Source organism: Vicugna pacos, chromosome 25 (genome assembly GCF_048564905.1).
Source record: "Vicugna pacos chromosome 25, VicPac4, whole genome shotgun sequence".
Taxonomy (NCBI): Eukaryota; Metazoa; Chordata; class Mammalia; order Artiodactyla; family Camelidae; genus Vicugna; species Vicugna pacos.
In genome coordinates, this window is record NC_133011.1 from 38,541,255 (window position 1) to 38,554,644 (window position 13,390).

Below are 13,390 nucleotides of genomic sequence, written 5' to 3' on the forward strand. Positions count from 1 at the left end.
CCCTGCCTGCCTCCTGCAGCTGTCGTCGGGGGGAGCTGTCTCCCGTCCGCAGGGAGAAGGCCCTCCGGGACCAGGGCCAGGGCCTACCTGGGGACAGTCCTCACCAATGACAAGTCAGACGCCCTGACCAAGACCCCACAGGGCACCGCTGACTCCTGCCTTCCTGCCCAGCTGGATGAGTCAAGGCCTCAGCCTCCCCTCCTGCACAGCACCCTCCTAAAGCACACAGAGGACCTCACACGTCTGCGCTAGCCCCCTCTGCAAGGAGGACGCGGGCCCTGGGACCGAGGGGCCATGGGGGCCAGTCCAGACCCTCACTCTTCATCCTGTAGGACTGGCCTCATCCCTGGAGACCAGGTCACCCTGACAGCCGGGCCACATCTCTCCTGCCACCGGTCCAGCCCCACCACGCCATCCATGGTCCTTGAGGAAGGAAAGGGAAGGGCTGGTGGGGGTGAAGGTAGAGACAGGTGGGAATCCCTGCTCCAGCTCCCCTGGCTCAGTACTGCCCAGGGTCCCCCAGCCTGAGCCCCCGGAATCCCAAGGCCTACCTGCTGACTCTCCCTCCTCAGCACAAGGCACCTGTGGGTGCCCTTCCCTGGGGCCCCCCAGCCCCAGCGTCCCAGTGGAAGTACCTCGCTTCTTGGCCCCTCTTGGCCCCTCGCCCACAAAGGGGTCCCACAGGTTGCTCTCAGGTGATGGGCGGGGGAAATGGTGGCTCCCATACTGGGTCCAAAATTTAGCACACTCTACAGACAGCAAGGGATAGTCACAGTTATGCCCAGCCTGTCCACAGAGTGGCTCAGGGTGCTCAGGGTGCTGCTGGTGGAGTGAGGCTTTCATGCAGGACAGCAGGTGCCCCAGGCCCTCCAAGCGTCCATGCTGAGAGCTCCACTCACTCAGACCCACCTCCTCCAGGAAGCCCTCCCTGACCGCCACATCCTGCAGGATACCCCCCATTTGCTGAAAGCCAGCACCAAGTTCAAAACTTCGGATCTTTCAGATCTTTCTCTGTACCCCAATTCTTCTGGAAGGTGATTCCAAACCAGTATGAAACTCCTTAGAGCAGAGCCTCAGGTGAGGCCCACAGACCAGGCCAGGACTTCAACAGGTGTTATCTGTCTGCGATACGCAAAGCGGAGAATAAGGTTTTGGGAAAGCTCATGACCATCTGAAATCGGCACACCACCAGCATGGGGCCATTCCATTGCATTTTATGGAAGAATTGTTCATGGCATATCGGAAGTGGGGGAAAAAAATCGGTTCCCCTGATACGTGTCTGTGGAGCTGAGCAGCGACTGCAGGGCCCTCAACAGGCCCAGGCACAGGACTGGGCCCCAGGGAGGATGCAGTTTCCTCTCTGAGCCTCCGGGACAGACTCGCTGGATTCCCAGACCCTAAGAGGCACACTGTGAAGACATTCGGATGCCTCTGGAGCCAGGCTGCATCCTACCCAGGGCACCTCAGGGTCGGCGGAGGTGGCGGGGCCAGGCCGTGTGCCAGCCCCGCTCCGTCCAGGCTCCAAGGAGGAGGGCGGGTCCCACGAGCGTGCTCCGAAGCTGTCTGGCCACGGCGGCGGCCCGGGGAACTCCCGGGTGACTGACGCCCCGGGCCCATCTCCGCTGAGCCCCTGCCTCAGCAGCTCCTCCTCAGGAAAGGCCTCCACGTCCAGGCGCATCTGGGTCTGAAGGTCCAGGACGGGGCCCATCTCTCAAGAAGGCTAGGCCAGGTGAATTCCCTCTTCCCCAAGGGCTTCACAGGGAGCCTCCAGGCAGGGCCTCCTCCCCAGATGGGAACCCCAGCCCCAGCGACCACTGCCCCGGAACCCAGCAATGGGGTCACCACCTGCTTTGTGGGGAGCAAGGAGACCGCAGGCCACACGTGCCACCCAATGTCCTCGCCACACCGCATCCAGTCACCAGAAGTCCCAGCCCTGCCCACCACCCCCTCAGGTTACTCCATACGATCCCCAGACACCCATGGAGGGGCCAGTCTGGCCTGCCCTCTGGAATCCCACCAGCTTTGAACCCTGGGAAGAGCTGGGACAACTTAAATTTGAAGCAGACAAGTATAAAGAAAACAGTAAAGATCCTTGGTAACCACGCGCCCTGAGGTAAACGCTGCTGTCACTGAGGGGGGAGGGTCTCACACAGCTAGCAACTGTGGACGTGGTCTCGCCTGTTTCATTTCCCCATGTCTGTCATCCTCTCTGGATGCAGATGGGTCACCCGGCAGCTTCCAACAACCGACCCCAAAGACGGCATCACATCCCACCAACGCGAGCTACGGCATTGCTGAACTGTCCTGTGTCCCGCTGCAGCGAACACCTCTGCCTAAATCTCTGGTTACTTCCTAAAAGAGAAGGGGCAGGGCTGGGCCAGGGAACGGAAGGCGGGGTCCGGAGGCAGGGAGCAGCGTGCCCTCTCCTCCGAGGGAGCCCGCCCCGCGCAGCCTGGCCACGGGAGGATGGCCCTGTGCACGTCCGCCTCTCTGGGTACCAGTGCGGCTGAGCACTTCTCACACTGAGCCATCCCTCTCTACACGGATCGGGCCCATCTGGATAAAGATATGGGGGTTTTCCTCCTACTTAAGTGAGTTCTTTATGTGTCAGTAACCTCCCACTTGGCTTTTTGCTGAATTTCTGATGGGATTTTACGGTAACAGCCCACCCTAAGCTCTGCGTCATTAACTCCAGGGCCACCAAGTAACCCATAACCCACAGCGCTGGCACACAGGAGGGACCACTGACGGCAGCTGCTCCCACACCTGGGGCCTGCCTCCTTGGGAGGCCTCCCGGTCACCCCCAGAATCACACCCAGCATCACAGACGCAGTCCGGGTTTCAGCAACTGTCAACAAATCAGGACGATGCACATCCTTTGTTGACAGAGATGTAATTAACTAAGAAATCATTTTTAAAAGACAACTAAGAAAAGTCGTATGTTTGGAAATGATAAACTATGATTCTAAATAAACCCTGGATCAGGGAAGAAATCATAATGGAAATAAAATAATACAATAAACATTAACTTTACAAATATCAGATATTTTTAATGGGTGATATCCAACTAAAACTAATTATTTGGACATTTATATTCTTAAATGCTTTTATTGGAAAAGAATGAAAACTGAGTATGAATGAGGTAAACGTCCAACTTAGGGGTTAGAAAAACAAAACAGCATCAACTCAGAGAGAGGAGGAGGGAAACACTAAACACACTGGCAGAATCCAGCAGCCCTGGGGCAGGGGCTAGCTCAGCGGCAGAGCCTGAGCCTAGCACACACGAGGTTCTGGGTTCAATCCCCAGTAAACCTGACTGCTCTCCCACAAAAAAAAAAGGTAAACAAAAAAAAAAAAAGGAAGAAATCCATCAAATCTTAAAACTAGCATATAATAAAGATCAAGAAAGACAAGTCATCTCTTTGGCGAGGCTTATAAAATTGCCAGTGTCTGTCAACACTGATCACAGAAGAAAAGAGGAGCCATGTGAACAGACAGCTTTAGGAATAAAACGTGGGCGTGGTCCCGACACCTCGGGCGCTAGTGAACAGCGGGAACCCTGGGCCCCTCACCTCCACGCGATGGGAGGGAAGCTCCCCTCTCTACCTGACCCATTTCCGGGGGGTTGGGGCCGGCTGGAACACGGCGACCGGGGGTCGGAACCGGGGCAGCTGCCTCTGAGCTGTGCCCCTAACCACCCAGGACGCTGCCCGGGTCACACCTGACGACGTGGCCACCCACAGCGTTATTTCAGACAACTTGAACATTTTGATGGAGCAGACACACGTCCTGAAAACCACAACTTCACAAACTGACCCAGTAAGAAACAGAGAGCCTGGGCGCCTGTACAGATGGGAAAGTAATCGGCCGTCAAAGGCCTTCCACCAGGAAATCACTCGGCCCGGGCGGCGGTTTCACAGCAGAACCCCAGAAACACGTGAGAAGCACAAAGCCCTGTTCTCGCAACAGCGCACCCGGGGCACAATCACCGCTCGCACTCAGCTTTGTGCTACCGCTTCCGCCAGCTCAGGGCGGCAGGGAGAGCGCGCCAAAGGCGAAGGCGTTGGAACCGAAGAGAAAAACACTGTGATGCTCACAAATGACACTGTCTATACAGGAAACTCAAGATTCTACAAATCACTGCAGTTCATAAAAGGGCCTCAGCAGAACGGCAGTGGACAAAAACCAACCACACTCCAAAGGAAAAGCATGGTCTCCCCAAGAAACAAAGTTTAAGAAAAAAAAGCAGCAGCAGAACTAAAAGATGGAGGGATATCCAGAGAAGCAGAAAGACTTACAAGGCGCATCCACCCACGACAGTGGGCCCGATCAGGGTGCCCACGGGGACGCCGGGCACCTGTGGGCTCCACGGGCGCCCAGAGTCTGACCGCTGGCAGGAAGCCACGGCTACATTCTGGTGGGACATGCGATCACGGAAAGGAGGAGGCACTCTGAAACACTCACACATGGGATGTGCTGGCTTCTGGGACCTCCTTCCAAACGCCCCGCGGTGGGGTTCCTGACGGCACAGGTGAGGCTGGCCCGGCTGCAGGGGACACGCGACAAAGCCAAGTGGACATGCGCCGGGCTCCTTACGTTACTGTGTCTGTTCTTCTATGTCTGAAACTCCCCACGTTTAGTAAGTAAGATAATAATAATTAATAATGTGTGAACGTTAAATAAAACCCCTGGACTTGGCTTCTAGAAGAAACTAATGTGTGTGCATGCACCAGCCACAAAGACTTAGAGCAGGCACTGCTCAGAATGGCAGCAAAAATTAGTTTTTATTTTGTTAAGAGAAGTTTAATAAGGGATATGTAAGATCTTCACAGAGAAAACGATAAACACTTGAAGCCGTTAAAGAAGTTCCATAAACAGAAAGACAAGCACATGTGTGCACCGGAGACTCAGGATGCCAAGGATTCCGACCCTCATGCACCACCGCCGCGGACGCAGAGCAGTCCCAGCCCAGCTGTGACGGGGACTCCGAGGTGTGCACAGCCACAGGCCAAACGCACCCCGGGCGTCTCCGAGGGAAGTAAGCAACTCGCCGTAAAAAATACCAGAGTCACAATAACTATGCCAATGAAGATGGAATTCTGCACAGACACAGACAACCAGCCGAGGGAACCTACACGGAACCGCATTTGTCACAGAGCTGGCGCCGCACGTCTGCAGAAGGGGTGGGGTTCTCAGTAAAGGGTTCAGGACAACTCGCTACACGAGCAGAGAGAAGCGACACCACAGACCACCGTCCCCACCCCACCTCACTCCTCAAACAAACTCAACTCCAAGTGATTCGAAGGCTTAAATATGCACACCAAAGGTAAAGTCGTTATCAGCTTGTGACAAAATTTATTAGATGAAACAGAAAAATGCAAACCGTGACAGGGGATGGCGTCAGTAAGAGCAGGATAAACCCAGGAGAAAAACACAGAGAGGGTTAACCAGAGAAACACAAGTGCCCAACAATCACAGGAAAAACTGATCAACCCCGTTAGTTACTGGGGAAACGCGAATTCAACCCAGAAGACACCCTTCCACACCCAAGACGGGCAAACGGTCAAGGCCGCCGCCGCCTGGTGTCGACAGGACAGGAGCAGGGACAGGTCACAGAAGCACGAGCAACACGTCTGCCCGGCCCTGGCCACCCCTCACGTGCAGGGTGTCCCAACAGCACCAGTGCCCCTGGGTCCTCAGCGCTGCTACGCGACAGGGGCCAAAACGGGCGCCCCAACGGCCCCCCGCCCGTGGACCAGGCGCCCCTGCCATGGCCTCACACATAACCCAGCGCCGCAGAGCAGGAAGCTGCCGGGGCAGCCAGGCAAACAGCAGTGACTCAGGAGCAAGACAGCAAAACCCCAAATCTCAGAACAATACAAACGGACGCCCCATTAAACAGTCCCGAGAGAGCAGGCTCAGCAAGGGTCGGTGTAAGGATGTGACGCGTGGGAGTGAAACCTCGGGGAGAGCGCGGCAGCCGAACCTGCAACCCAGAAGGAGGGACCTGGGAGTTTGTGTCATCAGCCTTTCACCGGTACATTCAAACCGAACGTCACATTCACGTGCTCCCACACTCATGCGCACGTGCACGTGCTCCCACACTCACACGCACGCTGCCTCCCGACAGGACAGGCCTGTTCAGACCCTGGGGGTTCCCTCCTCCCCAGCTCCCCCCCAGGGGGTCCTCCCTGACCTCCTTGGCAACAGAGCCTACACCCTCCTTCCTCCCTCACCTTCTTTATGGCTCCTAAGATGGCTCGGGGAATGTCTCCCTGGTGGCACGGGGCCACCTGTGTCCCCTCCGTGGCCCCAATATCTACAGGGCTGCCTGGATGCACACTCCCAGCAGGAAGGAGAGGGAGGAGGCCCTCGCTCCCAGCTCAAGGAGGGACGGAGGGAAGGCGACAGTGATGGGACTGTGCTGCAGGATGGCGCCTGGCCCTGGGCACCAGTGTGTTCCAGCGCCTCACCTGAGCCTGGGCAGCAGGAAGTGGCAAAGCTCCAAGAGACCGCGGGACAACAGCGACAAGGACGGCCACATGCACGGGCAACTCAGCCCCCTGCCAAGTGCACGCTGCTTCCTCCTTGGGAGGGGGCTGCCTAGGAGCCTGAGATGGCCCCTTGTCCAGACCACCACCCAGTCAGGCACCCCTGGGGAACCGAGCCCTGGAGGAGCCCGAGAAAAGCCAAAAGGGAAGAAACGTGGGCCACCTTCAGAATGTCTCCAAGGGGACGGGGACCCACCCCCACCCCAACCCCTACCGGGACAGCCAGGGCTCTGACCTACCCCAGGTGCTGGGCTGAGCCTCAGGCCAGGGCAAGTGTGGTCCACAGACACAAGCAAAGAGCTCAGGGATCTCAAATTCCGTCCCCTCCCCACTCCCAGACTGCTGCCCATGAAGGCTGCGCTCACCCAGATGCCAGGGGCCAGAGGAGGGAACCGGCGGGTGGAGACCTGCTCTAACACGCCTGCCACCTGGAGCACAGGCGCCTTTCGGGTAGGGGAAAGCGAGGAGGGGCACGGCCCCCAGAGGCCATGTGCGCACACCCAGGGCTCAGCCTGCGGGGCGCGCTGGCTCAGTGGACAGAGCCGGGCTCACACACAGAAGCACAGAAGTGGATTCCCCCCCTGCCCAAACCAGCTGCAAAGCCCCGGGACGCTGTCCATCACCACGGGCCTGTCTCCCCCGTTGCGCACTGAGCAGTAGCACCTGCCCCACGCTACCCTTGGGAAGAACAGGCTGCCATTCACCCACCTGGCCACTCACCACGCACCCACAGGTGCCCCCGGACGACTGCGGAGTGGCCGCGGGCGCCCAGGCCTGCCCCCAGGGCACGGCACCTCCTCTGCTCTGTTCTCTCCTGGTGCTGCCCCAGCACCACCCCTGGTCTCAGGTCACAGGCAGCGCTGGTCAGGACAGAACCCCTCTCTATCCACCAACACGACAGTGGAGACCCGCCCACCACCATGCGCCCTCCTCCCCAACCCACGCTGCCAGCCGTGTCCTCACCTAGGGGCCGATAGCCTTGTCTGGAGGGCCCCCCGAAAGGGCCACGGCTCTCCAGGCCGCTGCTGCCAGCAATGGAGCCATAGGACATCTTCTCAGAGGAGACAGGGCCGCCACTGTCCTGAAGAGCTGGAGGAAACAGAACCGGGTGGGGAGGCAGGAGAGAGTGAGCACATGGATTCAGGATCCAGGGTGCACTCGGGCCGCCCACCCTGCCCACAGCCTTACTCTGCTTAGCGCCACCAGGCAGCCTGCGCCCAGAGCTCAGCTCAGCCAGGCCCCACTGTCCCTCCTTGCAGGGCTCCCTCTCAAAGACCACCATGGTCCCAAAGGAGCCCCACACCCATGACCCCAGGGGCCTGCAGGGCACAGGGCCCCTGCCAAAGCGCCGTCTCCAGCCGGGTCCTCCTGAGCTGCAGGGGGCAGCATGGGGCTGGAGCCAGGCTGCCTGGGGCTCCACCTGACTCGGCCACGTGCTACCTGTGCAGCTGGGGTCCAGCCACCGGCCCTCTCGGGCCTCGTTCCCTCACCTGTAAGTGGACAGTAATACAAGACTGCCTCCCAGGGCTGTCGGGAGTCGTAAACGGACGCACGGAGAGTGCCCAGAACGGGTGACGCGCGGTAGGCACCCCACACGCAGCTGGCTCCTGAGCGTGGGGCCAGGTGCCCCGGCCCGGCTGTCTCAGCACCCTTCCGCCCCTCTGCTCCTCCCACGGACCGCAGCCCCAGGATGGCCTCCCCAGAGGGCACCTCCCCAGCCTGAAAACCGCCACCTGTGACCTTCCAGCGTCCCATGGCCCAGGAAGGGACCATGCAGACACACCAGTTTTCTGAGTGTGCTGCGCCTACACTGCCCTTGGGACACCCGGCTCGTGACCTTCGGGCACAAAGAGGTGTGTGTGGTGTCTGTCTGATCCGCCACATCCCAATGACGTGGGCATGGTTCACGGAGAACCCTGTCGGAACAGGCTCTCCGCTCAGCGCTTTCCAGACACCACCCAACTCACCGGAACAAACCCCCCATGAGCAAGCAAGTTGTGGCCAGAGGGGGCCCTCAGAGGAGCAGCAGCAGCCCACGTCCCCGGGGTCGTCGGGCCTCCAGGGACCCGTCCGCAGGGAGCGGCACGTCCAGCCTTCCTCTGCCCCCACGGTGCCTGAGCCGGCCAGGACAGGGCAGCCGGCAGCCAGCTCGCCCAGCGGGACCCAGAGGTCTCAGTCCAGACACACTGTGCGGCCAGAGCGCGTGAGGAATCCTGGCCCCACACTGGTGGCTGGCAGGGGGTTGGCAGGGAGGACCTGAAAGGGATGTAAAGGCCCGGTGAGAACCCCGGTGGACGGGAAGGGTTTCCTCTCCGTGGGTCTCAGGCCACATGCTGGACGCCTGCCCCATCCCCATGGGAGCAGCCTCCACACTCTCCACTCCCGCGGGGAGATGGGGGACAGAAGCTTGGTGGGGGGGCATCGCTGGCCTAGCCGGAGCCCCCCCGAGCGCACTCACCAGCGCCCAGCGGCCTGGCCCGCATCTGGGGAGACGGCGCGAAGGAGGGGCCCAAGGCAGCGGCGGCCCCGGCCCCGGGGAAGCGGCGCCACCAGAGGAGGAGACACAAAACGCAGGAAGGTCAGCGGCTGGTGCCCCCAGACAGTGGGCGCGCGCCACCACGCTGCAGTGCCTCGCGTGGGTTCCCTCTCGTCCCAAGGACACCATGGGGGACGTCCCAATGCTCTCTCCCTGTGCAGACTGGACACCCCCACTCCCAAGGGCTCCAAAAGGGGCTTTTAGAGACCCCAGGGGCACAGCTGGAGCCCCAGACCACTGGGTCCCCAGAGGAAGCAGCTCAAGCCGGATCTGAGTCAGGAGCAGGGAGCAGGGGCCATAGTTTGAAGCGAGGGGCAGGGCAGCCCTGGGAAGACGGGAGGGACAGCGAGGGCACCTATAAGGCGTGGCGGAGGCTAGGGGCGCACTCAAGACCCCCCAGCCCACTGGCCCACAGCTTGCCTGCATGCAGGCGGGCAGCTGGCGGGGACAGAAGGGCCCAGCCAGCAGCACCTGGTGCTCTGAGGGGCAAATTCAGGCCGAGGGCTCCTGTCGCCGTGCCCTGAGTAGTCAGGGTCTGCGCAGACGGGAAGGCGGAAAGACCCCAGCCTGTCCTCAGCTCACCTGCAGTCCCACTGCTGGGGCCACAAAGAGTTGCCCCAGCCAGAGCCCGCTGGGCTGGGAACTCGAAATGCCAGTGTGTCCTTGGCCTGTTGCTCTGTGCCCACCTGGCCAGGCTCTGGGCCCCGAGGCCCTGGGGACCTGGAGCCCAGCAGGCCCATCCCCCGTGCCTGGGAACGCAGCTGTCCACCGGAACCCCCAGGCTCCCAAGGGCCTCTGGCCAGCCTGCACCCTCAGCACCCTCCCCACCACTCCCACCCATCCACCTGCAGTCTAAGCCCTGATGTCTCCACCAAGGTGTCCCAGCTGGCAAGGGCAGGCCGTGGACAGCGGGAGCCAGATGAGGAAGAGGGAGGGGGCAGCAGACAAGAGACTTCAGGGGCTGCTGGCTGCCGGTGGCAGGTGGAAGTGGCAGCCTGGCCAGGCGGGAGGGCTGCGGTGCCCAGAAAGAGCCCCGGCTGCCTCAAAACTGCTGGACAGAGGCCACCGGAGTGATGCCCGCTCCCAAGGAGGCCTCCTACTGAGCGGCTTCCGTGACCACCACTGCCAGCCTCCTCCGGCCTTGTGCCCCAGGGCTGGCACCAGGCTCTTCCCCGGACATCTGTCTCCCGCCCCCAGTGACTGGAGGGAACCATCCGTCCTCTTACTGCCCAGATCCTGTCCAGAAGGCACCAGAGGAAGTGGGGGTTCCAGGGAACGCCCCAGCAATGCAGCCCTGCTCCCAGGACAAAGGCCCCAGGCCCAGGAGGAGGGGGTGGCCCGCCAGTAGGACGCCACCAGACACCGGGCTGGAGGGAGCGCCTGGACGCAGTTCAGGCTGAGGTCCAATGACCCAGGCTCCAAGGCAAGAGCTGAGGCTGCAGCGCAGCCAGGTCTGCCCCAGAGGGGCTCCCAAGCAGGACATGACCTCTGCCTGAAGCTCTCCTCCCCCAGCCTGGGGCTCTCAGAGGCAGGGGACCCCCAAGACCAGGGCGGACCTCCAGCAGCAGACAAGAAATGGTGCTGTCTAAACTGGGGTGCCCCAGAATGGTCTCTGCCCCATTAAGCTGAAGGGACTCCCCCAAGGATGGAGAGCAAGTCCTTCCTAGGTAGGGTCTGCACAAGGCACTTCACACCCCTAGTCCTCAGTTTTCTCACCTGTAAAAGGGGGCAGCAAGCCCGCCCTGAGCAGATCAGAGTAAGGCACCCATCAGTGACCGTCTGCAGCTCGTTCTGTGAGCCTCTGCCCCTCAGTGGCGCGGGGACACGTGCAACGCTGGACAGCAGCGGCACTGAGCAGCACTGCCCCGCAGAGTGAAGGCCCAGGGCTGGAGGCCAGAGGGACAGAGCCTCACGGGCCAGAGAAGAGGGAGCAGGGCCAGATCTCCGCCTCAGCCTCCTGAAGGCCTGAGCTGACCAGGACCCTGGGAGACTCAGGAGGAGGGCACGGAAAGAGGAGGCCGAGGGCGACAGCACACCTGCCACGTGCAGCCCCCGCGGCAGGACCTCTGGCTTCCCAGGGCCTTCGCTTCCCATGAAGGGCCTCGGCACTGGACGGGTGTTGACGGTGCTCAACACGCAAGGACACACCCCACACTGGGGGACCACACCAGGCCCCAGGCAGGGGAACTGACACACCCACTCGGGGACTCCCCTCCTCCAGAGCTCCGTGTTTCCCATCTGCACCCCTCCCTCAGTCACACCCAGACCTCGTCACTACCGACAGCCCTGGGACCTCATCCCGGCGGCCCGAGATCCGGCCACTCCCCCTCCCATCCCCAACCCCAGGTCACTGTCCTTCAGCCCACTCTATCCCCTTTCCTCTCCATGCCCCGTGCCAACCCCAGGACTCACCCCTGCCACCCCTCCCGTGCCCTTCCTCCCCTGCCCCCACACAACCACAACCCTAGTGAACCCAGCTCTCCAGGTAACATGGGGCCAGGCGGGTGTGGTGGCTGCAGCCCACCTGCCGCCACAGCCCAGCCCTCCCAGACACGCAGCGAGCCTTCCTCTGGCCACACTGCCAGGCCAGGAAAGAGGCGGAGGGCCAGGCTGCGGGGCTGAGATTCCAGGTCCGCTGGCCCTGACTCCAGGGATGCCGTCCTTCTGCTCGGGAACTCTCTGCCCTCCCCGTCCTCTCTCTGCCCCACTGGGCCAGAGCAAGCAGAGGGTCGGGGACAACGGGACTCTGGGGTCTGTGCCTAAACACCTGCCCCGGACCCCAACCAGAAAGGTGCCAGACACAGGGAGCGGCCAGCAGGCCTCGCACGGGCACTCCTCCACGCCCACTCTGTGTGCGGGATGCAGGGGCGACGGGGAGGCTCCCTGAAGGAGGAGGGGCGGAGCGGGAAGGGGATCTGCCAGGCAGGGCAGAGGGAAAGCCAGCCAAGTCCTCCTGCCGTGGCCGCCCTCCGCTCACCTGGCCCCACGCCCACCCGCCAGGAGACCTGCTGGGGGAGGCCCGCCTCGACTCTGCTCTGCACTCTGCTCCACCCTGGGCCCAGCCCCGTGGCTCCGGGGAGGCAGGAGGCCCTGGGCTGCGCTGCTTAGAGACCACAGCACTGCCCCAGGGCGGGCGAGGTGGGAGGCATCAGCGGTACCCAGTCCCACCCACAATGCTCCAGGGGGATGCTGAGCAGCCCGGGCTGCTGCCCACCCGAGGGCCCGGCGGGCAGCACGAGTCAAACCCCAAGCTTGACCTGCACCTCCCTCCACTGACCACCACACATGGGTCCACCTACGTGACTTCAGATGGGGGCACTATGGAAGCCAAACCAGCTTGGAGACCCCGGATGAAGGCCAGGACATCACTGGAAACCAGGATGCTCGGCACACTGGCCCTGGGTCTGGTCGCACCTGGCGCCATGACCCGAGTGTCCTGTAGAGAAGATGTCTGGGACCTTTTAGGGGTCCTGGGGGCCTTGGAGGATGCCGGGTGTCTACCATGGGTCCAGGGGAGGGGGTGGAGGCATCTGCACCAGATATCCCCTGATCCAGCTCAAACCCCAATTAACTGAGCTCAGGGAGGGAACCTGACTCATCCAAAGTCACAGAGAAAGACGGGGTCACGGACAAGGCTGCTAACCCCCTTGGCCCGCCTCCCCCATCCTCACACCAAGACCACAGCTGCAGAGGAAGAGGGTCGTGGGCCCCCCGCCCCCACAGTGCCCGCCAGCACTCCCAGGCGGCCCACTCAACCGGAGCTGGCAGGCATCGTGGGAATCAGTTTCTAGCACGCACAGACGGTGCAGATGCATGTGGGTAGAAGGAAGCACACACAGGTCACTCACTCGCACAGCTGCGTGTGACTGTGACATCCATCTGCTTCCCAGGTTTGTCTAAGCCGGTAAGTCACCCTAGAGCCATGAGCCCGGCACACAGACCTGGGTCACGAAATACCGCTCTTCTCACAACAGAAGTAAGACTGCTTGGAGAGGTGGTTGATTCCAGGACTGCAGCTGAGAACGTAAAAGATAAGCCTAGAGCATTCTACATAAGTGTAAGGAAGTACTCAAAGGAAGGCGGGCCATCTCTAGAGGTCACAAGAACCAGCCTGAGAGGCTTCCACTGGCCCAATCAGGGACAATTCTGAGTATGAAAGTTGAGAACGGTAATAAAGGATCACAACTTTTACTTATTATAGCCTTACCATAAAGAAGTAAAATAAAAATCCACACTGTTATAAACAAATAAACCAGGGGAAGAGGGAGCAGCCCCTCCCTAGAGCAGACACCCGTACCGGGGC

General features: G+C 61.0%; 1 protein-coding gene across 7 annotated transcripts in view; it reads right to left on the minus strand.

Annotated features, from left to right (window-relative positions):
* The window catches only part of TSNARE1 (t-SNARE domain containing 1), an 86,262-nt gene that overhangs the window by 45,601 nt on the left and 27,271 nt on the right, over positions 1–13,390 (minus strand). For 6 of the 7 annotated variants that reach the window (XM_072949829.1, XM_072949828.1, XM_072949825.1 and 3 more), the window contains one exon: positions 7,515–7,640. The exons of the other annotated variant lie outside the window; for it this stretch is intronic. In XM_072949829.1, the coding sequence (XP_072805930.1) occupies positions 7,515–7,602 (88 nt within the window). In that variant the 5' untranslated portion in view covers positions 7,603–7,640. The remainder of the gene's footprint in view (positions 1–7,514; positions 7,641–13,390) is intronic. 7 annotated transcript variants of the gene reach the window in all.